The sequence below is a fragment of the Pristiophorus japonicus genome, chromosome 9 (genome assembly GCF_044704955.1).
Source record: "Pristiophorus japonicus isolate sPriJap1 chromosome 9, sPriJap1.hap1, whole genome shotgun sequence".
In the NCBI taxonomy this organism is placed as follows: domain Eukaryota; kingdom Metazoa; phylum Chordata; class Chondrichthyes; family Pristiophoridae; genus Pristiophorus; species Pristiophorus japonicus.
Window position 1 is genome coordinate 41,523,244 of NC_091985.1, and position 27,006 is coordinate 41,550,249.

Sequence of the window (27,006 nt, forward strand, 5' to 3'; positions counted from 1 at the left end):
AAACTCAGCTGCCTGTGTCCTGACTCGTACCAAGTCCCGCTCACCTATCACCCCTGTGCTCACTGACCTACATTGGCTTCCGGTTAAGCAACGCCTCGATTTCAAAATTCTCATCCTTATTTTCAAATCCCGCCATAGCCTCGCCCCTCCCTATCTCTGTAATCTCCTCCAGCCCCACAAGCCCTCGAGATGTCTGTGCTCCTCTAATTCTGTCGTCCTGAGCATCCCTGGTTATAATCGATCAAACATTGGTGGCTAGGCCCTAAGCTCTGGCACGCCCTGTCTACACCTCTCCACCTCTCTACCTCTCTTTCCTCCTCCAAGACGCTCCTTAAAACCTACCTCTTTAACCAAGCTTTGGGTCACCTGCACTTATTTCTACTTATGCGGCTCGGTGTCAAATTGTTTTATCTCCTAATACTTCTGTGATGCGCCTTGGGACGTTTCACTACATAAAAGATGCTATATAAATACAAGTTGCTGTTGTTAGCAACAGTTTTGTTCCAAACCAAAACCATTAATCTCTTTAATATTTTTGCCAATTTAGAAGATGGATTTAAACAGCCCAAACTCCTAACTTTCAAATGTGCACCCTGTGTTTCAGACTCATTTACAGCTTTTAAAGTTCCCACTTCTTTTCTGATTGTCCTCTTACTGCTATTATTAAAGTAGAGTCTTCAGCTGAATACTGCTGCTATTTTCTGATTTTTCTAATAATTGCACACCACTCATCCTCTAAAGGACCTAATTTAATATAGAACATAAAAGCTCTATCTTAAATAAAAGTTGTCTACTATGGAAATGGGTTAAGAAAAAAAAATCCCTTTTCAATATGATCAATCTTTGCGATGCCTCTTATCTCTGCTAATGCTTACTTTAATTATCCACAATTGCCTTTATATGAATATCATTCCTCACTTTTTGTTGACCTCCTTGTTTAGCTACTTTGGTTGCGAGTTTGTTAGGTTTTACTTTTTACGTATCCTTAGTATAGTCTTTCAAGGTCCATTTTTCTAATTTATTTACACTTCACATTTGAACTTGAAAGAGTACAGAAGCAGACACACAACCTCAGTTTGTTACGAGGGCAGGTTGAGAAAAAAGCTTCAAGATGCTTATGAATTGACTAAATTGATTGATGCATTTCTGGAAAAAGAAGAAATTGAGAGATATAATAGCATGGATTTTGCAGTCAACGGCGAACAAATGGCACCAGGTGTTCATTACACTGGAATTTGCGGTAATTAGAGAGCCAGAACAGTGCAGTGCCCTCTACAGGGGACATGGCACCTCTGTGAAATGGGTAAGCAACTATGTATCTCCTTAACCAATCAGATTGAAGAATCTTTGCTGAGCCTTGCAGAGGCTAAACCAGGAAGTGTAAGTTAGAATAGTTAATTCAATGTCACATCATGTACATAAAATGAAATAAAAAGAGGGAGAAAAAATGGGATTAAGAGAGAGAGATACAAAAGATAAAGAAAAAGTTAAAAATATATATTAATTTTTAAATCTCCAATAATTAAAATCTGAAGGAATGAGACTCCATGCTTGTAGTGCCAGAGCGCTTGTTTGGCAGTAATTAAGACTTATCACGCCATAAAAAGCCACTTACACTTGAATGGACAAGCCCTAACTTATTCTGATGTGCGTAGTGAGTAAGTACAGCAATTTCACGTCGTTGCATGTATTTCAATGCTGAATCTCTTGGCGAGATACCGGTATAGCGAAGTTTCTGAAGGAGCAGGGTAGCTCGGCAGCAACTTTCTGATTTCCACGTTTAAAAGCGGTGTATTTGCTCTCATACTTGGTGCGGCCACGAGAAGTGGCTGTTCAATTAACTATTTAATAATGGTGAGCGCTGATACCCTTGCCATTATTCCTATTGTAATGTCATTTGTATTTGCAATCCTTCGCAGCTTCAAGTTTGCTTTTCCAAAATATTGTGGCTCTGTATTGTTGGCCTTTGGCTTTTAAAATGTTAAATGCAATTATATATTGGCCTCTAATACTCTATTGCCTTGGCCAGTAGCACTATACATGCGATACCGCATCGGCTACTTATTATACGCTCTGCTTGATAGTTCATTTGAATTCAGGGCGGGGACGGGTATATTCGAGGCAGCTAATACGATACTGCCCGTTTAGCACCAATGCCCAAGACACATTTTAGACCCAATATGTTCGAGTGGACTGCCTAGTACTGCATCTGAAGCTTTTTTTCTCCTACTTGGTTTTGCATGTAGTTTTATGGAATTGCTTGAAGCTCTGATTTTTTTTTTCTGGTTTCTCTGCTTTACCTCTAGATTATTAAAATCCCTGCAACATGTTAATTTCCTAAGCAGTTCCCATCTATAATTGAGATTCAGCAGTACGTACCAATTATTGTATCCTGTAGTTTTTAAATTTTTACCCACATTTCTTTCCATTTGCTCTTTTATTCACTCCATTGACACACACATTAATACCCTTATTAACAACAGTCCTCTACCTAATTTATAGGCATATTTTTCTGACACACAATATTTAGTGCATGTCGTAAATTTGATGTACCTATATATATATTAAAAAATGTTGGACGACGAGTGCCCAATACCATGGAGTGCTGGAATGTGGATATGCTTCACTAATCTGAGTTCCTAATTTTTCTAGTATTGAGACCAAGTGGAAGTGCCACTGAGTCATGTATGCATCTCCTAATAGTTAGAACAAGAGCAGTGTTTGATGGAGAGCCGAATTCATCTACGCCAGGAATTGCTTTGGGGATTCTTTGCCATAACATTGGTAACAGATCAGTGAAATCCATGGATAGACATGTTAACGAGGGCCCAGAATTTGCAGTCCTGAAGCTGCCAAACTGGCTGCATTCACCATTACTTCACCTTTGAAACTGACCGCAACCTCAAAATTTTGCGCAGCCTCGCGCAGAAATCTGGAAGTTGTCATCTGTCATTCACTGCTCCTCCACAGGCTGCGCTGTGCCCACAAACAACCCTCCCCCCCCCCCTCACCCCCACCCACCTCGATCCCACAAAGCCAGCAACCAGTGAAATCTGTCAAATCATGTAAACTGACACAAACTTTAGCTCTTCCACGGTAATATCCCATTAATTACCCCATTAAAAGTTAGACCCTTTTGGATTAAGTGTAACTGGAGTTTTAACAGTGTATTGACTGCTAAACAAAGGTTATGGCCCTGAAAAACGAATTTAAATTTTGTGGAGTGTCAAATATATCCATTTTAATTTAAAAAACAAAATTTTAAGACATTTTTTTTAAAAGTTAGTCCATCTTTATTTCAGGTTTGCCTTTTTCCCCAATTGAGAGACCCAATCTTTGTGTTGCTCTCTAGCATTTTTCAAAAGTTAAAATCAAAGGAGCTTACCCACTTGCCTGGTTCGCTGTCTGAGAATTCTGCTTTTTGATTGGCTGCTTCGACTGTTTGTTGATGGCACAGCAGCTCTTCGCTGGGAATCCAATTAATTTGCGTTGATTTCAATTTCACGTCGCAAAGCCCGAACTTCTCTCCACGGAGATCGCAAGATCTTTGTGAGTAGCTTTCTTACAGGCCAGCAACAAAGGCCTTTACTTCACCGCTGACCGCAAATTCTGGGCCAAGACACATTTACAGAGGCCAATCGTGAGAAGCCCCAAGAAAATACCCGGTGCCGCTCTCCCTCTCACTGGATGGTCCAGTAAGTCTAGAAAAGAGAGAAAATAGGAAAATATTTCTGAATCTTGATACCCTGTACGAAAAGCAAACTTTGAAAATAGGCAATGGAGATTTTTTTTTAAGAGAATGTACATTCAAATCATTAGCATGCAAGGCAAAAATTCTAGCTGTTTTGATTTCACTTTTGTCGAAGTAATATCTTGCCGTCTCCAATCTGTAGAGATGGTTACTAAAGAAAATAAGTGGTCAGCAGGGACTGTCAGATGGTGAGATTCCTGCAGTTGCATAGAAATAGGAGTTAGTCATCCATCCCCTCGATCCCGTTTCACCATTCAGTTAGATCATGGCTGATCTGTACTTCAACTCCATTTACCCCGCCTTTGTCTTAGAAATAAAAATAATCAGCTTGTTTCAATCACCAACTTGAGTATCCAACTTTTTATAACATGCCTGAAATTTCAGTATAGAAACATAGAAAATAGGTGCAGGAGTAGGCCATTCGGCCCTTCTAGCCTGCACCGCCATTCAATGAGTTCATGGCTGAACATGCAACTTCAGTACCCCATTCCTGCTTTCTCACCATACCCCTTGATTCCCCTAGTAGTAAGGACTTCATCTAACTCCTTTTTGAATATATTCAGTGAACTGGCCTCAACAACTTTCTGTGGTAGAGAATTCCACAGGTTCACCACTCTCTGGGTGAAGAAATTCCTCCTCATCTCGGTCCTAAATAGCTTACCCCTTATCCTTAGACTGTATCCCCTGGTTCTGGACTTCCCCAACATTGGGAACATTCTTCCTGCATCTAACCTGTCTAACCCCATCAGAATTTTAAACGTTTCTATGAGGACCCCTCTCATTCTTCTGAACTCCAGTGAATACAAGCCCAGTTGATCCAGTCTTTCTTGATAGGTCAGTCCCGCCATCCCGGGAATCAGTCTGGTGAACCTTCGCTGCACTCCCTCAATAGCAAGAATGTCCTTCCTCAGGTTAGGAGACCAAAACTGTACACAATACTCCAGGTGTGGCCTCACCAAGGCCCTGTACAACTGTAGCAACACCTCCCTGCCCCTGTACTCAAATCCCCTCGCTATGAAGGCCAACATGCCATTTGCTTTCTTAACCGCCTGCTGTACCTGCATGCCAACCTTCAATGACTGATGTACCATGACACCCAGGTCTCTTTGCACCTCCCCTTTTCCTAATCTATCACCATTCAGATAATAGTCTGTTTCTCTGTTTTTACCACCAAAGTGGATAACCTCACATTTATCCACATTATACTTCATCTGCCATGCATTTGCCCACTCACCTAACCTATCCAAGTCACTCTGCAGCCTCATAGCATCCTCCTCGCAGCTCACACTGCCACCCAACTTAGTGTCATCCGCAAATTTGGAGATACTACATTTAATCCCCTCGTCTAAATCATTAATGTACAGTGTAAACAGCTGGGGCCCCAGCACAGAACCTTGCGGTACCCCACTAGTCACTGCCTGCCATTCTGAAAGGTCCCCATTTACTCCTACTCTTTGCTTCCTGTCTGACAACCAGTTCTCAATCCATGTCAGCACACTACCCCCAATCCCATGTGCTTTAACTTTGCACATTAATCTCTTGTGTGGGACCTTGTCGAAAGCCTTCTGAAAGTCCAAATATACCACATCAACTGGTTCTCCCTTGTCCACTCTACTGGAAACATCCTCAAAAAATTCCAGAAGATTTGTCAAGCATGATTTCCCTTTCACAAATCCATGCTGACTTGGACCTATCATATCACCTCTTTCCAAATGCACTGCTATGACATCCTTAATAATTGATTCCATCATTTTACCCACTACCGATGTCAGGCTGACCGGTCTATAATTCCCTGCTTTCTCTCTCCCTCCTTTTTTAAAAAGTGGGGTTACATTGGCTACCCTCAACTCCATAGGAACTGATCCAGAGTCAATGGAATGTTGGAAAATGACTGTCAATGCATCCACTATTTCCAAGGCCACTTCCTTAAGTACTCTGGGATGCAGTCCATCAGGCCCTGGGGATTTATCGGCCTTCAATCCCATCAGTTTCCCCAATACAATTTCCCAACTAATAAGGATTTCCCTCAGTTCCTCCTCCTTACTAGACCCTCCGACCCCTTTTATATCCGGAAGCTTGTTTGTGTTCTCCTCAGTGAATACCGAATCAAAGTACTTGTTCAATTGGTCTGCCATTTCTTTGTTCCCCGTTATGACTTCCCCTGATTCTGACTGCAGGGGACCTACGTTTGTCTTTACTAACCTTTTTCTCTTTACATATCTATAGAAACTTTTGCAATCCGTCTTAATGTTCCCTGCAAGCTTCTTCTCGTACTCCATTTTCCCTGCCCTAATCAAACCCTTTGTCCTCCTCTGCTGAGTTCTAAATTTCTCCCAGTCCCCGGGTTCGCTGCTATTTCTGGCCAATTAGGGATGTTTGTCACTTGGGTCAATCACATAAGGAACTTAAACAGTGATGAAATCCATGCTGTATATTAGAATTCCCAACAGAACTCGGTCATAGCATGGCACTCTTTCTGCGTGGCGCTGCATGGCACTTAAAACTGCTGAGTTATTCAAGCCCCACTTTGGCAATGCCAGGGGGAAATTACTGAGTGTGAAGTAAAATTATGCTGTAAATCGAAGGAATATGAGGAGAAATGTTCCATCATCCTTGTATGTAACATTTTTTTTCTCAGATTATAATTTATATCTAATGTTGCCATAATTCCAGGGGATTTGTCCTCCCCCATTTCTCCTCCATGGATAATAGTTGCACACCGACTCGGTTTCAAAACTCAGGAAGATGGAAAATTATGCAATAGTTTTTAAAAGTAAAAATCGATAAATATTTTACCTCTGGTATAAACTGTGAAAATGAATTAAATGTGAAATGTTTAAGCAAAAAGAGTTGGTGTGAAATTCATGCACAGTACTTGTGAAAAGATAATAAGGGTAATGTAATCAGAGATTGAGTAGATTCCAAAAGGCATGTCCAAACTCACTTTGGAAATAAGGATTTAAAAGTAATTATTTTAAATGTAAACTGTGATAAAGTAACCACTCACTAACAGCTCTCGCGCATCTTAATCTCCTGAAGCAATTTTAATTATTTGTGACTCTGATTCACAAAGAAAGTATATAACATAATCTTGCTAGAACAAGTTGCCTTATTACAACATTTCATGTGGTCCCTAAAGGAAGTGATTTTGGAGGTGGGGGCCGCACATTGTTTATATAATGGATGGTTTAGCAATTGCAGCAATTTGGAATACATATCTGCTGCTGAACTTGTGTAATTGAGGAAAGAATCCACCTTCAGCTCTGCAAGTTCTCTTCTGCTGGAGTGAAATACAAAGGATAGGCCTGCAGGTGCTGTCTCATTGAAACTATTTGGAATATTTGATCAATGTGATGTCCTGAACTGGTTTTGATCGCCTGAGGGTTTGGAGAAGTACCCTCTGATCAGAGATTTAGTTTTCCCTTTAGCCCTGTTTTTTTTTTGAGGCTCCCAGGAAGATTACATGGTTGCAGGGGAGGGGGTTGTGGGAAGTGTCTAATCAGGCATCATCAATGTGGGACAGGATTGATAGATCTTTTCCTGCCCATCATTTTTGTATGTTCGTATATTTGCCAACACGTTCCAGAAAAATTCATCTCCTGTGATAGCTCAGCAAGTTTATTCAATGAGCAGTTGAGTAGCGAGACCCAGAAATTCTGAAATCTGAGTTTTTTGTTTTTCACTTACCATATCTTGTTTTGGTTATGGTTGTGGAAAGTATCCTTCAATTGAAAAATGATTGCCACTTTCTGAAGATGAATAATCCACCTTTCAGTCATTGGCCTGGTTACAGCATACTTTCCTAACACTTACTTTTCTACTGTTGCCTCCATTATCATGGCAAATATAGGTTTTCTAAAAATAGGCATCAGATAACTTAAGCTGTATATGTATAAACCCTTTTATTACATAGAATTACATAGCATATACGGCACAGAAACAGGCCATTCAGCCCAACCAGTCCATGCCAGCGTTTATGCTCCACTCCAGCCACCTCCCATTCCTTCCTCGCCTAACTATCAGTATAACCCTCTATTCCCTTTTTCCTCTCTAGCTTATCTAGCTTGCTCTTAAATGCATCTACACTATTTGCCTCAACCACTTCTTGTGGTAGCAAGTTCCACATTCTCAGCACTCTCTGGGTAAAGACGTTTATTCTAAATTCCCTATTTGATTTCTTGGTGACTATCTTACATTGATGGCCTCTAGTTTTGCTCTTCCCCACAAGTGGAAACATTCTCTCTGTATCCACTCTTATCAAAATCTTAGGTCACCTCTCAGCTGTTTCTTTTCAAGAAGCTGCCTTTCCTGAAGCGTATAACCTCGCTGTTCTGGTATCATCCTTGTAAATCTTTCTGGCACCCTCTCCAGTGCCTCTATATCCTTTTTACCATAATAACTACAACGCCCCTCCTGTTTTCTCCAAGGTATGCCCCCATTTATGAGGGCATCTTCTCTGTACCCAAGGGGACAGGATTATTATAGTATGGTAGTCATTGCTGTTTTTGAAATGAATCTGTGCCAATCTTAACATGGGACACCGGATAGCAATAAACATGCTTGTTTCCCCGTTCTACAGACAGAGGGCACTGAGGCCAATTATGCCTGCTGATTTGGCTAAGTTCAAGTGACAGTGTAGACCGGGGATCAAATCTAGGAATTTCATCTGTTTACCATTTGAGCTTCTAAGGTGCTTGTTGCCCTAATTCTATAATAATCTTCCACAGATACAAATTGTGGTACTTTTAAGCAAAATGCTGGCCCAACTTGTCCCTACTGGTGTTTTGTGCTCCACTCGAGCCTCCCCACCCCTCCCCCCCCACTTCTCCATCTAATCCTATCAGCATATCCTTCTATTATTTTCTTTCTCATGTGTTTATTTAGCATCCCCTTAAATGCTTCTATGCTATTCACTTCAACTGCTCCTTGGGGTAGCGACTTCCAAATTCTAACTGCTCTGGTTAAAAAAATTCACTATTGGATTTATTAATGACTAGCTTATATTTATGGCCGTTAGTTTTGGTCCCCCCTCCTCCTCCATCCCCCACCACGCGTGCCACACACGCATACACGTTGGGCAATAGTGTGCAGACTTTAATGCCGATATTGTCATGAACTCCACCAGACAGTTTGTGTGAGTGGGTGAATGATTTTGTACCCCACAAAGTGGTATGTAAGTTAGCTCCTGTAATTTTGCACACAACACCTAATCCAAGCTGGTGCAAGAGGGAAAGGTTAGCAGAAACTGGGTGTTTCCATAAGAATGGAAAATCACTTGTGTCTAGGCACCACTAACTGCTGTTTATTTTGTTAACATTGACAAATGTTTGAGAACAGAGACTTGAAGAATGCTGCTTGGAGTTGGGAGCCATTGGATCGAGAGGCTAGCGGAGAGAAATATGTCAAATAGCTTTAAAGATTTTACTGATTGCTGGTTCACAAGATGGCAGAACACTTTGTTTTATTTTTAATAGAATTAGTAATTTTAATAACCGTTTTATAGTTCAATGGACGGTTGGATTGTTTCTCCCCCCAGATCGACAGGATTGCAATTCTAAACCAGAGTTTTGCAATCTTGTGAATGACTTAGGCATTTAGAAATAATTTGGACATTTGTTAAACTGCCTCCAGTTCAAGAAAGCTAAATTACAGGTTGTGTAGAGCGAGGGAAATTGATCTCCCATTGAAACACTTCAGCAATATGATGACTATCTTCAAAAATATTAATTCTTGGAGATTAACTGTTTCCCTGTGGGATGCTTCCACTGAGAGTAGAAATTCCGAGGATAAAAAGGGTTAAAGGGAAGTTCACTCTGGTGCAATTTTACAAAAGAAAACCTTTGTTTAAAGTTTTACAGACTGTTTTTGCCATTACTGAATCTTTATTTCGCTAACCACCTTTTCAAAGGCAATTTATAATGCCAGTCCAGTTTATCATACCTTAAACACAAAATTTGTTGGCTACATTTACACACAAAACTGGCTTACAATTGAGTGAATTGGATGTTCATTGAATTTAGCCTTCCTGAAAAGGAAATTCCTTTTCTTTTATTGTGGTTAAATCCAATATGTAGGGTTGATTCTTTTTACATCTGAGAATTCTATGGTGCCTATGTGGACAGTTAAAGTGAGGATTAGTTACTTCTTAGCAAGCGTCCACAAAGAAATAGCTGAGGAGGATAAAGGTCAGGCTGGCACAAGGAGAAGTAACAGATTAGATGAACCGAGATTAATGTGATTAATGTTCATTACCGGTTTAACGTGGAAAGGTTTGGCTTGTATAGGTTTTAGAAGTTAAATTTGGGATTACTTTTCATTAATCTATGGGCAGTGGATTTTGACACAAAAGTCAGCCAGTGAAAAGGTGGAATATTTACATCAAAATAGGCACTTTATCCAAGATATTTATGAATAGGTGTTTTATGATCTGATGAAAGCACACAGGTCTGTGTTTATACAGCGTATGCAGTCAGACAGGGAAGGCTCCAGGCTGGCCTTACCAGAGATGTGACATGGAATGTTTTCAGTAATCCGCAAACAAATTACATCATTGAGTTTACAATATTGATAAAGTGTAATAAAAATGAGCACAGCACTTGAGCAACTTGGCCTGTGTCAGGTGAAAGTTAAATGTTGAATTTACATGAAGCCATAGAGCAGTGTTTACAATTGCACAGACCAGATGTCTTGATTAATCCATTACAATAACCAGGTCTGACAAGAACATGGATTCAGTGCACTTACCTTTCTGTTTATCATGAAATGTTCACTAAACAGTGAAAGCCATAGATAAGCATTCAGTGCTCCTCTCACTGTCTGTGGAAACCCTACACAGTTGAACTGTTTTTTGTTAAATAGGTCTGACATTTTTAAAAGCATTTTCACTTGTGCTTGTGCATGGTGAAATTATTAATAATGTGCCCTATGGAAAACATCAGTTTATTCGAGGGAACCATATAAATTTTTTTTGGGGGTGGGGGTATCTCGTATACGTTAACTTGATGAAAATATTATATTTTAACTTTGTTGAACTAGTATCCCTAAGATTTCTTCCTGCGTGCAAAGCACTAGCAAGGAGTTGTAATCTGCAAAAAAAACGAATTGACAGTACACAGTGAATCAATTTTAACTTGACAAAATGGGCATTAATAGGGCAAAATGGGGTCAGTAGACTTACAGCCACATTAACATTGAAAATAATCCCACTGCCACTTTGAGGGGCTGACCGCTAATTAGCCGAAGAACCTGCCTGTTTATAATATGCAAATCAGAGTTCCACAACATCGGACAATTGCCATTTTAGGATAGAACTGGTCTAAGCATGCACCATACACAGACTCATCAGTTTCACTGGCACTGGAACGGAAGAGTCCCTAGGTAGGTCCCTCCGGCACCACAAAAATGTGAGCCACTGTCATACTAGGCCGATTGTGACATCTCTCTCAAACTTGCCATGCTGCTGGCCAGGTGGCTTCCAGGCTGACTGACTTTATCCATGCCAGCCTTAATCCGGCGAGCTGCATTGGGACATCTGTTTGGTGCCCGCAGCTTGCTGGTTCCATTGAAATGAGGCTGGGCTCCAAAATGGCTCCGGCCTCTCGTCTCCTGGGATGGAAAGTTAAAATAGACCCCAAATGTCAGTACTGCAGTATCTCCAATTATTGTTATAGAGCTCTTGGAAGTCTTTTGAAATTATGTTCGGAACTCCAATATATGAAATAATCAACATTGCCTTTTAGAGATCTCTTCTGCTTCCCTTCACCACCAGCCCCCACCCCCCAGTAATTTGAAAGATGTAGGTGTAGTTGGTTGAGTGTTCATTCCAGGCAGCTTTTAACAGGTTGGTAACATTTTGTTCTGCTAACCATCGTTCTTGTTTTGTCAAGTGATGAAATTGTCTATAGTAATGATCAGAAGCCACATCACATTACCTTAAGATACATTGTGGCACAGCTTTTAGCAACAAAACGGTTTGTAAATAATTGCAACTGATTAGTCTGTAATCACTGAGCAATATTTATTTATTTGGTTGAGTACAAAAACAGTTGCACAATTAGATGCATCAGACTGAATCATCGGGATGTACTTGGATCAGTAGTGATTGGGGGAGAAACAGTTCTCCACGGTTAATATTAGTGGTGCTTTACATCCCCAGTGTGAATGACTTCATTTTGCCTTTCTCTGGATGAACTTAGTCGACCGTACCCTCCTCCTCCAATGCCTCTTCTTCATTGTTCAGCTCAGCAGGACTGCCTCACCATTGTTTCCAAATAGAACCAGGCTAAGAGCAGATTGAATGCATCTCAGATGGCTTTCCGAATGTTTGAGGCAAGTTGGTGCCGATGGATTGAAAAATAAAAAGGAAAAAATGGAAATGCTGGAAGTCTGAAATGCACAGCAGGTCTGTCAATATAAAGAGAAATGACTGGTCACAATGTACACGTATTCGCTTTCGGCATGTGGGTGACACACGGGCCTTCTCCTTGAACTGCTGCAGTCCTCGAGGTGATGACGATCCCTTAATATTAGTTTGGGATTTCCAAAATTTTGACCAGTGACTATGAAGGAACGGTGATTATATGTGCATGGTAGGATAGTGTCAAGTAACTTTGCTACCGTGCACCATGTGGATTGTATATATTGCAGCTACAGTACGGTGGCGGCGGATATTGATTCCAGTTTTGGGGCTCCCGATCATGCCAACTGCTGTGACCTGGATGGTATTTGAGCTTCATGAGCATTGTGGCTGCTCCTATCCAGGCAAGAGGTGAGTATTCCTTCACACTCTTGACTGGAGCCTTGTGTATGGGGGAGAAGCTTTGAGGGATTGGGAGATGAGCCACTTATTTCTGAGTACTCTGCCTCTGCCCTGCAGTTGTAGCTGTGGTGTTGATATTGCTGGTCCACTTCAATTTCTGGTCAAGGCATAAGAAATTGAAGGACATTCGTTGGGCAAATAGCCCAAATTTCTCTCCGCGCAGGTCCTTCTCTGGGGATGTGTTGGATCTGTCGAGACATTTTGACCAATCGGTAGTGCCAGCTTTAGGCGCATCGCGCATCGCGCGCCTAAATCTGTCAGTTGCGGGGCCTCTACGGGTGCATGCGCACATTGTACTCGTCCTTAGTGACCTTGATTTTTTTTTGCCCATTACTTGGAAAATAAAAATCTAAATGGGGTAGAGGAGCAAATAAATCTAGGAGTACAAATGCACATCACTAAAAGTATCGACACAGGTTAACAAGGCCATTTTAAAAAAAAAAAAGCAAACCAAGCACTCGGGTTCATTTCTAGAGGGATAGAATTGAACAGTAGTGATGCTATGTTAAACTTGTATTGTACCTTGGTTAGATTACACATGGAGTATTGTATGCAATTCTGGTCGCCATATTATAAAAAGGATATTGAGGCACTGGAGAGGGTGCAAAGAAGATTTACAAAGATAATATCAGAAATGCGAGGGTATACATAGCAGGAAAGGGTGAACAGGCTGGGTCACTTTTGTCTTGAAAAGAGAATGCTAAGTGGTGACTGAATAGAGGGCTTTAAAATCATGAAAGGTTTTGATAGAGTGGATACAGAGAGAGTGTTTCCACTTGTGGGGGAGAGCAAAACTAGAGGCCATCAATATAAGATAGTCACCAAGAAATCCAAGAGGGAATTCAGAAGAAACTTCTTTACCCAGAGAGTGGTGAGAATGTGGAACTCATTACCACAGGAAGTGGTTGAAGTGAATAGTATAGATGCATTTAAGGGACTGCTAGACAAGCATATGAGGGAGAAGGGAATAGATGGGGTTAGATGAGGAAAGATGGAAGAAGACTCGAGTGGGTGTAAACATTGGCATAGACTAGTTGGGCCGAATGGCCTGTTTCTGTGCTGTATATCCTATATAATCCTATTAATTGACAGAGTGGTGGTAGAGCTTTGTGGGGTAGTAAGTGAGATGTTTCGTCCTGCTGTGTTAGAAGTTGTGTTCAGCCTGTATGTGTTAAGCTCACAGTAGCACAGTCTTTATTTACATTAGGCACCTGTAGGAGAGGTTTAGCATCAACCAGACAAATAGTACTGCATGCTTTAACTGTTCAGGTCTTTATTTGAAAATAAACATGGGATTTGCAATTTGTCCTGGGACCAATTAATTGCACATGTGGCTCTGACTACTTTGCTATAATTAAGACCTCTTTCACTAAAGTGGTTCCATTCCATGAATATACATGTAGTTTGTAATGCAAAATGTCAAATTGCTTCCCTTGTTCCACTTAGTAGCTTTATTTGTCAGGCATCTTGCACCCTCTGTTTCTCCTGTTGGGTGGTCCTTCATGACTTGTGTTGTGGTCAGGTGCAGCATCTTTTCCTTGGTGTGTTTAATATCGACCAAAAACTTGATGGACCTATGTAGGGAATTACACAACTTTCCTTCCGATCTTGAGATTGGTCTACCCAGGGATAAATAAATATTATAGGTGTGTGCCAAAATGGAAAGGGGTTCTAGACACTTCATCATTAAATGCAACTAAAGAAAATGCAAAGACCGTTCTTCATTAGTTCTCCATATATTATATAGGATCAGTAAATCTGCTGCACAATCGCAACCTTGGTGAGTTGCTGGAGTGCATCCTATAGATCATGTATACAACAGCCACAGGGTGCTTGTAATGAAGGGGACATTGTCGGGGCGCATAGCCTTTATTGCGTCTAGTATGCTCAGCTGCTAATTAATGTCATGTGGCGTAAACAAAATTGGCTGGTACTGTCGTTTGTAATGGTCGGGACCTTGGAGCCTAAGTTGGATTGTCCACTCGGCATGAAGGCACCTGCACACACTTCAGTCTTGTCCCTTGCTGGGTTCCACCATGGTTGAAGATAAGAATGTTTGTGGAGCGTCCCATTCTTAACTGGATGTGGAAAGCTAGAAAGCTTTCCTCTGATCTGTTGGTTGTGGGGCTACTTAGCTCTATCCATAGCCTGCAGATTTTGGTGTTTATCATGCAGGTAGTCCTGTGTAGCAACTTCACCAGGTTGGTACATGATTCTAAGGTATACCTGGTGTTGCTCATGACATGCCTTTCACAATTCCAGTGAACCAAGGCTGGTCTCCAGGTTTGATGGTGTTGAGAGAGAGAGAGAGAGAGAGAGAGAGAGAGAGAGAGAGGGAGAGAGGGAGGGATGTCATCATAGGCGGTCCCTCAAACGAGGACGAATTGCTTCCACGCGTTCGCAGGTGTTTCGATAAAGGACCCGATGTTCCAGTCCTGAATGCCAATTGAGGGGGTGGAAGCTGCCTGTGCCTGGATTTTTTTTTTTTTTTAAACGTGTGGTGACCGTTGCACATCAGCCACCACATGGGTTTGACAGAGCCAGGCCTTTATCCAATGATGTACTTTATCCAGTGATCCAGAGAGGGATGTACTGAGCCATGTGTGTTGCATCAAGTTCTGCTGCTGATGGCCCACAATGCCTCATGGATGCTCCGTTATGGGTTATTAGTCTGTCCCACTTATCATAGTGGTAGTGTAAAACTGCACAATCGAGCATGCCCACACTGTGGGAATGAGACCTGTTCTTCACATGGACTGTATTTCTATCACTGCTATCATAGGCAGGCATGTCTGTGACAGGTAGGTTGGTGAGGATGAAGTTGGGTAGATTGCTTCCTTTTGATGGTTCCCTCACAAGCCTACTCTACCAGTTATGTTCTTCAGGGCTTGGTTGGTTGTGCTAATACCAAGCTACTTTTGATGGACAGTGAAGTCCCGAACCCAAACTACATTCTGTGCTCCTTCAGAGTTTCCTTCAAATTAAATTTAACATGAAGGAATACTGATTCATCCATTGAGAAATGGATGAAAGGTTTCCTTGACATCGTTTGACCTGGAATTATGAAACCTCATGGGTTCAGAGTCCGTGTTGAGGACTCTTGGGACTGATTCCACTCAAACAGATAATCACTGTGCTCCCACCTCTGGTGGTTCTCTTATGCGATGGGACAGGACATACCCAGGGATGGAAGTGGATATGATTCCATAGATATGACTAAGCTTTTGATTGACTACTCTGTGCTTCTCCCAACTTGGGAATCAGTTCCCAGATGTCAATGTAAAAGACTTTTCAGGGTTGACGGGGCTGAGATTGTCTAAGTTTTGGCTTAATATGATGCCTGGGTTCTTGCCGAAATGTAGGTCAGATTTTTCAAACATTTATTTTTGAACTTAATAGTGAATGTTTACAACTGAGCGGCTTACTAGGCTACTACAGAGGGCAGAAAATATCAATCATGTAGTGTGGAACTGTAGTGCATGTAAACTAATCCAGCAAGGAGGTGTGGCAGACTTCATTTGAATGACATTAGCAAACAAGTTGTGTTTTCATGATCATCTGCAAGCTTCCACACTTTTGTTGTTGCTAGCCAACCAATTTCCTGAATTATTGATTTTGAATTTCAGAATTTGCTGTGCTAAGTTTTGACCCTAGAGATCTCGTGTAGTAATATAACCACCAGGCTATGTACCCACATGAAACCAGTGCCACGTACTTGATCGCATTCATGCTATCACCGTATCCATGTCTTGGCTTTGAGTAGCTGGGCCCAAAGAGCAATTTCTCAACCAGAGATTAGTTTTTTTTAACTATGTGCATTCCACTTCCAAACTGGGCCATGAGACCCCAGAAAATAATTAAAATAGAAAGGGTGGGAGAAGATGAGGTTTAAAAACTAAGACCACAGGTCGATACACTGATGAGAATATTCATTGAGGGCACCAAACAAATCCTTAATCTTTCACCTTTAATTCTTCAGGGAACATTCTGGGGTTGACCTTAAGAGTTAAAGATGCCTAAATTTGGCTTGCCACATGGTCTTGCATTAAGCCATTCAGATCATATTAGTATTTACACACCAACCTCCTATCCGTGCAAGCTACTAAATGAATAAATTAACCCATGCTAATTATCATGCAAGTCAGAAAATAAAGTCATGAACTAGCAAATGTTTACTAGCCTTAAGAATCATGGTTAGCAACACTTAAACAACGAGTAGGCAAGTAATTAGTAGATAGGATTAACTAATAACAGTTGTGGGTAAAACTGGTTGCCTCTCCTTCCCCTGGGGGAATGGTGTTAGCCTTCTGAGATGCCAGTGATGAACCTCCATCTGTAGAGGTGCTATGCATTCCCCCAGGATCTTCGGCTCCTGGGACAAGTAACTTTCCACATTGGTAGTTGTATCTGGACTAACTGGCTTAAATCTCCCCCCTTGATCTCAGTTATAGAAGTTAGATGTACTTTATATAATTTCTGATTGTACACAATTACCCTTCTGCATACACTAGACAAAGAAATCCTACATCTTCTATTATAAAGACTAAAGGAACTGGAACTAAATAAAGAACTGAAGACTTTAGCATCCAAAACAATATCTTGTGTATTAATTCCCAGAGAAACTTCCTCAATTCTGTTGAGCAATCTGAGTGACATATACTCGAAGGGATTAACCTTTTTGGTGTTGATGATCTCATAGCCCTGTTGCTACCCTTCGATGGCCTGCAAATCAATAAAGCACCAGCCCTAGACATGCTTGGTTGTTTGTTTACTCCCAGCATCTCAAGCCTTTGCTAACAAAGGGGTCGCACTCAGTCCTAGTTATCCTTGGGTATAGTAATGCTAGTCACTCACGGTAGCAAGCTGAACTTCTTGCATTTAGGGAGTGTTCTCGTACCATCCATGGTACTATAAACTATGGGTATAATGATAGTATCCCCTTGTGAGCGGTACTGATTATTGGTGTCTTTTACACGTACTTCTTCAATCTTTTTGAAGGCAGATCAAAAAAGTACTTGATTCAATCAGCGCAATTTGTCTTTGTGTAATAAAAAATAATGAACACACTATGCTTTCCAACATCAGTGGGTCAACCTGGTAAAACAAAATAACTTCTAACTATCCTCCTTCATTTTCCTCCTGAGCCTGACTAAAATTCTCCCTCACAACTTTGTTTGAAACCTCACGAACTGCACAATCTTTGCTGAAGCGTACGGCTGTCGGTCCCTCTATCTATTTTTATTTCCCTCTGCTCACATTAAGAAAGGACCAAAGACTTTCCAACACAAGGGTTGTTAGGTATTTATTGATTGCTTAGAGAGGGTAAGAAATTCCTTATTATTTATAGTCTATGGGGAAACAATAACAGCAAAGTTTAGTTCATTAACCACCTATTATCATGGTGTCTTTTTAAACATTTTGTGATTGCACTTTGATGTGAAAACTCAATATTTAAAAGGAGCTCCAAACTCTTTCTGTGGCTAAGTAGTCAACAAAATCTTGAAAAGTGACACCAGTATTCATCAGCATCTTCAGAAGTGTGTCGGGGAAAAAAAAAATCAGGTTAATATTGTAACAGAAACCCAAGGGATTTCAATAGAATCTTACAGCACAGAAGGAGGCCATTCAGCCCTTCGTGCCTGCGCTAGTTCTTTAAATGAACTATCGAATTAGTCCCATCCCCCACTCTTTCCCCATTGCCCTGCAAATTTGACCTTTTCAAGTATATATTCAATTCCCTTTTAAAAGTTACTATTGAATTTGCTTTCACCACCCTTTCAGGCAGTGCATTCCAGATCATAACAATTTGCTGTTTTAAAAACATCGAAACATAGAAGTTTACAGCGCAGAAAGAGGCCATTCCGGCTCATCGTGTCTGCGCCGGCCGACAAAGAGCCGCGTGGCCCTCAGTCAGCAGCCCTAAAGGTTACATATAAACCTATGAACAATGGGGGGAAAATAAAGAGCACCCAGCCCGACCAGTCCGCCCCACACAACTGCGACACCCCTTGCACTGAAACATTCTCCATTCCACCCCAACTGGAGCCATGTGATCTCCTGGGAGAGGCAAAAACCAGATTAAAAACTTGGGCCAATTGGGGGAAAAAAATTTGGGAAAATTCCTCTCTCACCCATCCAGGGGATCGAAATTAGTCCAGGAGATTTAAAAAAAAAATCTCATCTCCCCTCTCTTTTTGCCAATTATCTTGAATCTCTGTCCTATGGTTACCAACTCTCCTGCCAGTACTTGTGTTTATGTTGTTGTGATTTTCACTGAAGTCAATGGAAAGAAAAAATTAGAGATATGTAGAACAGGCAGTTGATCTGTTTACATTATCGCCATAAATTTAAAATTGCTTGAGCGAAATGTTAATTGCAAACAGCAATTATAAGCATTGAGCGGTCTGTTTATTTAACAATACATTCAGCTTTGGTTAAAGGTTGATCTGCCTTTCCATGGATGGACAATAGAATTGTCCAGTTTATCAATGAATCCCTGAGGTTTGTTATGTTCTGGTAATCCATTTGATTGCACAATCTGGTAAGTAGGTATGCCATCAGGGAGTGATATAATACTAAAAAAAGAACAATACAGAGGTGGATCATTTTGCTTCGGGAAAAGATTCGAATAATCTTGTGCTCCAGAATTGGAGACTTTAAGATCATGTCTGTTGTGCCCTGTAGGGGACGAAATCCGCATTCTGATTCCGGGAGGAGCTCCTCGGCCACAGGGAGAAGACGATTGAGGAGAACTCGAGCGACAACTTTCCCAGTGGCTGATAGCAGGGAGATTCCCCTGTAGTTGCCGCAGTCGGACTTGTTCCTCGTGCAACGTTGGGGTTTCACTGAGTTGGTGGCGGGTGGCATGCTGCGGGATGGAGTCGAGAACACTCGAGTCAAAGACAAAGTCTTGATTGAGGAGATCTTCAAAGTGCTCCTTCCATCGGGCCCTGACAGCCTCGGTGTCCTTGATAAGTGTTTCCCCGTTCTGTGGAGTGGGGTGGGGCCTTGGGAGTTTTGACTGTAGGTGGTCTTGACTGCAATGAAGAATCCTCGCACATCATGGCTGTCAGCTAGTTGTTGTATCTCCTGTGCTTTCTCCATCCACCACCTGTTCTTTAGGTCCCAGGTTTTTTGTTGGACCTGAGCCTTGAGCCGTCTGTAATGTTGTTTTGCAACTTCCGAGTTGGGCTGTTGCTTGAGGCTCAGAAATGCTCTGTGCTTGAGATCCATTAGTTCTTCGATCTCCTGATCATTTTCAGCAAACCAGTCCTGATGTTTTCTGGTTGAGTGACCAAGTGTCTCTTCACAGGCACTGGTTATAGAGGCCTGGAGGGCAGACCAAGCGCTATGGGCAATCAGCATCTCAGGGTCATCAAGGCACGCCAGATTGGCTGTGAGGCACTGGCTGTATAGGGCTCTCTTAGCTAGGTCTCTAAGTGCCCCAGTTGCAGGAAAAATGCAGAGAGCAGCACCAGCCCTTATACATGGCCTTTTTCGATTTTACAAAGGCATTTGACACTGTCAACCGTGAGGGTCTATGGAGAGTCCTCCTCCGTTTCGGATGCCCCCAAAAGTTTGTCAACATCCTTCGCCTGCTTCACGATGACATGCAGGCCGTGATCCTTACCCCAACGGATCCATTACAGACCCAATCCACATCTGAACCGGTGTCAAACAGGGCTGCGTCATTGCTCCAACCCTCTTCTCAATCTTCCTTGCCGCCATGCTCCACCTCACAATCAACAAGCTCCCCGCTGGAGTGGAACTAAACTACAGAACCAATGGGAAGCTGTTTAACCTACGCCGCCTCCAGGCCAGGTCCAAGATCACCGCAACCTCTGTCGTTGAGCTGCAGTATGCGGACGACCCCTGTGTCTGTGCACATTCTGAGGCTGAACTCCAGGATATAGTCAGTGTATTCACTGAGGCATATGAAAGCATAGGCCTTACGCTTAACATCCGTAATACAAAGGTCCTCCATCAGCCTGTCACCGCCGCACAGCACTGCCCTCCAATCATCAAGATCCATGGCGTGGCCCTGGACAACGTGGACCATTTCCCATATCTCGGGAGCCTCTTATCAACAAAGGCAGGCATTGATACAGAGATTCAGCATTGCCTCCAGTGTGCCAGTGCAGCCTTCGGCCGTCTGAGGAAGAGTGTTTGAAGACCAGGCCCTCACCTAGCTCATGGTCTACAGGGCTGCAGTAATACCCACCCTCCTGTATGGATCTGAGGCATGGACAATGAATAGAAGGCACCTCAAGTCACTGGAGATATATCACCAACGATGTCTCCGCAAGATCCTGCAAATCTCCTGGGAGGACAGGCGCACCAATATCAGTGTCCTCGACCAGGCTAACATCCCCAGTATTGAAGCGCTGACCACACTCGATCAGCTTCGCTGGGCAGGCCACATAGTACGCATGCCAGATACGAGACTCCCTAAGCAAATGTTTAATGCGGAGCTCCTTCATGGTAAACGAGCCAAAGGAGGACAGCGGAAACATTACAAGGGCACCCTCACAGCCTCCCTGGTAAAGTGTGACATCACCACTGACACCTGGGAGACCCTGGCCGAAGACTGCCCGAGGTGGAGAAAGTACATTCGGGAGGGCGCTGAGCTCTTCGAGTCTCAACGCAAAGAGCGTGAAGAGGCCAAGCGCAGGAAGCGGAAGGAGCGCGCGGCAAATCCGCCCCACCGACCCCTTCCCTCGACAAATGTCTGTCCCACCTGTAACAGGGTTTGTGGCTCTCGTATCGGACTGTTCAGCCATCAAAGAAATCACTTTGGGAGTGGAAGCAAGTCCTCCTCGATTCCGAGGGACTGCCTATGATGATGATGGAGACTTTAAATAGTACTTCTTTAATGACCATCCTTATCCTCCTAAATTTGAATCCTAGATATGTGCTTTCTCCTCTTGACCATGAGGGTTGTCTGAAAGAAGGTGGTTGAGACCTTCTACCTTCTGGAGTTTCATTACTAGATGAGGAAAATAATGAGAATTCTGACACCAGGTGCCTTCCTGCCTTCATAGCACGCTTACAGACTGAGTGAAATCACGTTAAGTACTCGAGATGTACCACTGCAAGTAATGGACTCAATTTTGTAACACACAAAGGCTGAGAATGTGATGGAGGTTTAAGAGTAGAATGCTAACTATTATGAGAAAAGATTCAGGGGAAACGTGAGCTAATGGAAAAGGAGGCCAATGCACTGAGCAGCTGTCCCCTCTTTCTCCCCTCCCTAGGTAAGATTGTAGGGGCTAAAACTCTAAGTACATGGTGATCTGCATTGTTCAGAAAGCAACATTTCAGTTTTGCGCCTCAGGAACCTATCTGCCAGATGTAAATGATGTACCATTTGGTTTCAGAATGGAAACAAATGGGGTCACATGTTTGACATTCCTCATTTCCTCTCGACTCTGAAACCCAATTACAAGGTGTGCTGCAACCATCTATTTAGTTCTGTGTTTCAAAGGGATTAGTTCTGAGGTATCCTTTTGCACCCAGAAGACTATGGAGGAGTACATAACTTCAAATTTTTAAGCCAAGAGGAACGTGATCATGCTAACTATCATATGCATCAGTATTCACTGAACTTTGGTTTTGAGTTCTCTAAGGTCTTGTGAACTAAAATCAGTTTAAAATTGTCTAAATATTTGTCAACAGTGCAATTCTCTTCATTGCTAATTGTTGCTGACTAATAGCAGAAGATTAAAAGTGTCTTTCAGGTTTGTATTTTGATTATATTATTTTCTTTTGTCAGCTTCTTGGAAACAGCAGCATACTTTAGCATGAAGCCAAAGTCAGGAGACAAAGAAGTCACTCCAAATCATTTATTTACCCTGTGGCATGAGTTTTGTACAGACTTCAAAGAGTACTGGAAAAAGGAAAACAAAGTTATTCTACAGGAAAAGTAAGTACATTTAGTATTTTCCATATTTCTTTTGTTACTAAATCGTAACATTGATTTACATTTTCCAAGTTACCATCGTGATGCATCATCTGTTGCCATTAGAAAGGCCTGAATGGTGGCAATCACTCCCAATGTCCATTTTCACCTTGCTCAGGAGCGCGGAAATGAGTTGGTGAGTCATCCAATCCCTTGGTACAGTTGCTTGTTCTTGATCAAGAGTAAACGTTTTTAAGACTAGTAAAAATATAATGTAGGTTTGATCCATGAAGAGATTGCAGACTAATTTTTTAGGATTCTATCTTTATCTTTTATGAGAAAGAGGATGAAACATAGAAACATAGAAAATAGGTGCAGGAGCAGGCCATTCAGTCCTTCTAGCCTGCACCGCCATTCAATGAGTTCATGGCTGAACATGAAACTTCAGTACCCCCTTCCTGCTTTCTCGCCATAACCCTTGATCCCCCGAGTAGTAAGGACTTCATCTAACTCCCTTTTGAATATATTTAGTGAATTGGCCTCAACTACTTTCTGTGGTAGAGAATTCCACAGGTTCACCACTCTCTGGATGAAAAAGTTTCTCCTCATCTTGGTCCTAAATGGCTTACCCCTTATCCTCAGACTGTGACCCCTGGCTCTGGACTTCCCCAACATTGGGAACATTCTTCCTGCATCTAACCTGTCTAAACCCGTCAGAATTTTAAACATTTCTATGAGGTCCCCTCTCATTCTTCTGAACTCCAGTGAATACAAGCCCAGTTGATCCAGTCTTTCTTGATAGGTCAGTCCCGCCATCCCGGGAATCAGTCTGGTGAACCTTCGCTGCACTCCCTCAATAGCAAGAATGTCCTTCCTCAAGTTAGGAGACCAAAACTGTACACAATACTCCAGGTGTGGCCTCACAAAGGCCCTGTACAACTGTAGCAACACCTCCCTGCCCCTGTATTCAAATCCCCTCACTATGAAGGCCAACATGCCATTTGCTTTCTTAACCGCCTGCTGTACCTGCATGCTAACCTTCAATGACTGATGTACCATGACACCCAGGTCTCGTTGCACCTTCCCTTTTCCTAATCTGTCACCATTCAGATAATAGTCTGTCTCTCTGTTTTTACCACCAAAGTGGATAACCTCACATTTATCCACATTATACTTCATCTGCCATGTATTTGCCCACTCACCTAACCTATCCAAGTCACTCTGCAGCCTAATAGCATCCTCCTCGCAGCTCACACTGCCACCCAACTTAGTGTCATCCGCAAATTTGGAGATACTGCATTTAATCCCCTCGTCTAAATCATTAATGTACAGTGTAAACAGCTGGGGCCCCAGCACAGAGCCTTGCGGCACCCCACTAGTCACTGCCTGCCATTCTGAAAAGTACCCGTTTACTCCTACTCTTTGCTTCCTGTCTAACAACCAGTTCTCAATCCACGTCAGCACACTACCCCCAATCCCATGTGCTTTAACTTTGCACATTAATCTCTTGTGTGGGACCTTGTCGAAAGCCTTCTGAAAGTCCAAATATACCACATCTACTGGTTCTCCTTTGTCCACTTTACTGGAAACATCCTCAAAAAATTCCAGAAGATTTGTCAAGCATGATTTCCCTTTCACAAATCCATGCTGACTTGGACCTATCATGTCACCATTTTCCAATGCAACTCAAAACACAAAGATCCTGGTCCTGTCATCTTTGACAGTTCACATCTCTCTTCTAACTATTGGATTTTATATCCCAGTCTATAGTAGAGATTCCGTTTTGGGTTTAGTGGCTTTATCCACATGCAATTATGTTCTTATGTTCTTATGCAATGTATTTCCAGTTCCAGGTTTCACCTCTCCTTTCCTCCCTCTTTTACACACAAGCGCGCAGTCGCTCACTTGCATTTGCACGCACTTCTGTGGTGTTTCACAAGTAGTTCTTTTCTGTTCCATGCAATTCTTGCTGTCCCTCTGTACTTTGACTTTCCTTTGCTCAGCCTGTCCGACGACTCTGTTGTGCACAGATCTAGATTAAATTTGGGAAATCCCTATTCTGCCAGGAAAACAAATTGGGAAATTGGATAACTAGGTCAGATACCTGTAAGCACAGAGCACTTTTTAATGTGACACTACCATCTTTTTTATTCACCAACTAGCTCCTCATATTTGGCAGCGCTCGTACCCAGATTTGGTCAGCAATTCTCAAATTCAATGGAGATCATCATCTTAAATGGCTGCAGCAGTTCATATTGATTTGCACATCAACTTTCCTTGCCCAAAGTGGCATACATGGCCAGTTATGGTGGAAAGTAGTAGCCATGAAGCAGCGATTTAAAAAAAATATAGTTCATTGATTGTAATGCAGAGCTGTGTTGATTAGCTGATTCCCATCAGAGATAGATTGGCTAATGTTCAATACATGTTTTTATGCCTTCTGTGATTGGTGGTGTCTTGAGTGAATGATATCGGCCTACCTCAGTCATCTCTTTTCAGTGCAGCATGTGGTTTCAGTTGATAAGTAGTAATAAAAATTCAACTGATGATTGCTCAATTTTAGTTTGTCACTTTAATGTTGAGATTATTTATTGCAGAAGGCAGAAAGATGAATATTAAGATTTGTTGACGAGGTGCCTCAGGGTTCTACAGCACTGATGTTATCATAGTGTCTGGCAGTGGAGCATCAGCGTTTCAGGATTTTATTCTTTCAAATATCTCGGGTCGGCAATAGTAACAGATGCAGAACTGGATGGTTCCATTTATTGAGTCGCCTTCAACTTTTTAAATAGTGTAACAACTTGAACAAAAACATAATGGGCCAGAATTTGCTGTCAAAATAACAGCAACGCTAATGGTGCTCCCCGTTACTATTGGTAAATGGTACGGTAACTTCAGGTGAGTAACAGATGCACCGTTAAATAAGAATATCCAGAAGTTGCTGTCCGTTTTCCTTCACCGACAGCTTCACGAAAACGTATTCTCATTCTTAGCCTCCCCATTTCTTTTTCAAACTTGCTGTATTTGCCCATTAATTGCCCGCTAAACTCACCACAGAAAGTTAAGTCTCGTCATTACAAATGTAAGTACCTTTTTAACAACAACAACTTGTATTTATATAGCGCCTTTAACATAGTGAAACATCCCAAGGCACTTCACAAGAGTGTTATGCGATAAAAATGCTGTCACCGAGCCACATAAGTAGAAATTAGCGCAGGTGACCAAAAACTTGGTCAAAGTGGTAGGTTTTAAGGAGCGTCTTAAAGGAGGAAAGCAAGGTTTTAGGCAGGGAGTTCCAGAGCTTGGGGCCTAGGCAACAGAAGGCTCAGCCACCAATGGTTGAGTGATTGTAATCAGGAATGCTCAGGTGGGCAGAATTACAGGAGCACAGACATCTCGGGGGTGGGGGCATTGTGGGGCTGGAGGAGATTACAGAGATAGGAAGGGGTGAGAATTTTGAAATCGAGGCGTTGCTTAACCGGAAGCCAATGTAGGTCAGCGAGCACGGGGGTGACGGGTGATCAGGACTTGGGTATTAGGACACGGGCCACGATGAGTGTCAATGTGTACCTCTCTGGCACCAAAATTAACTATTACAAATGTGGAATCTCATTCCTTGAGATTTTGAATTTTTCAGGAAGATTTTTTAGAATGCAAAATTTAATTTTTTTCTTTGTCTCTGTTCTCTCTCTTCATCCAATCTTTCTTTCCCACTCAGTTTTTATCTCTGTACCTGAATTTGACATTGTATTCACCCAGTTTAATTCACCCTCCTTCTCATTCCTTCCTGTATTTATTTCCAATGTTGGTTGTGTTGGCTGCCCTGTTCATTCAGGTTCCAGACGCCCTATTTCCCTCGCTGTACCGCTATCAACTTGCTCTTTCAGCAACTTTGAGGGCAAAAGGTTTTTTGAACTGAAGGATGCAGGGGGATGTCTAACTAATAGCAGACACCATTAGATGCCCTGCTACAGCAAATTCTGGTCCAGTAGTTTTCGATTACCTTCATGATTTTTGTCCCACTTAGTCATTCCTTTGTGCCTACTGTGATTTTCACAGGTACCGAAAATCCCTCTTACCGTTGGTGATAGTGTGCACTTACCAAACAATAAATGCCACCTAAATGCCATTCAGCGCATATTTCAGATACCCATCCCACGTAATTGGCACAAACAGCATATTCTGTAGACCCTGAGGAAGCTTGTCTTATTACAATCTTCCTAATGCAAGTACTTAAAGGGAATGGGATGAGAGATGTGGTGGGCATTTTGTTTCGTTTGAAATAAAAACTGAAACTACTGGAGACATTCAGCAGGTCAGGCAGCATCTGTGGAAAGAGAAACCGTTAACGTTTCAGGTCGATGACCTTTCATCAATATTGTTTTATTCGTTTGGGTTATTGTATCGCTAATGCTGTAGAGCAGCTGGTGCTTTGCCACAATTTTGTTTCCTTGTGCGTTAGTAGCAACCCTAGAGGAGTAATGCTCATTTTATTCAAAGAAAAGGATTACGTAGAATGTACAGCACAGAAGCAGGATG

The 27,006-nt window shown here is 42.1% G+C and overlaps 1 protein-coding gene across 1 annotated transcript in view; it reads left to right on the forward strand.

Moving 5' to 3' along the window:
- fmn2b (formin 2b) overlaps positions 1-27,006 on the forward strand; it is a 596,705-nt gene that overhangs the window by 502,626 nt on the left and 67,073 nt on the right. Inside the window, exon 18 of the mRNA XM_070890955.1 lies at positions 22,342-22,491. Coding sequence (XP_070747056.1) covers positions 22,342-22,491 — 150 coding nt within the window. The remainder of the gene's footprint in view (positions 1-22,341; positions 22,492-27,006) is intronic.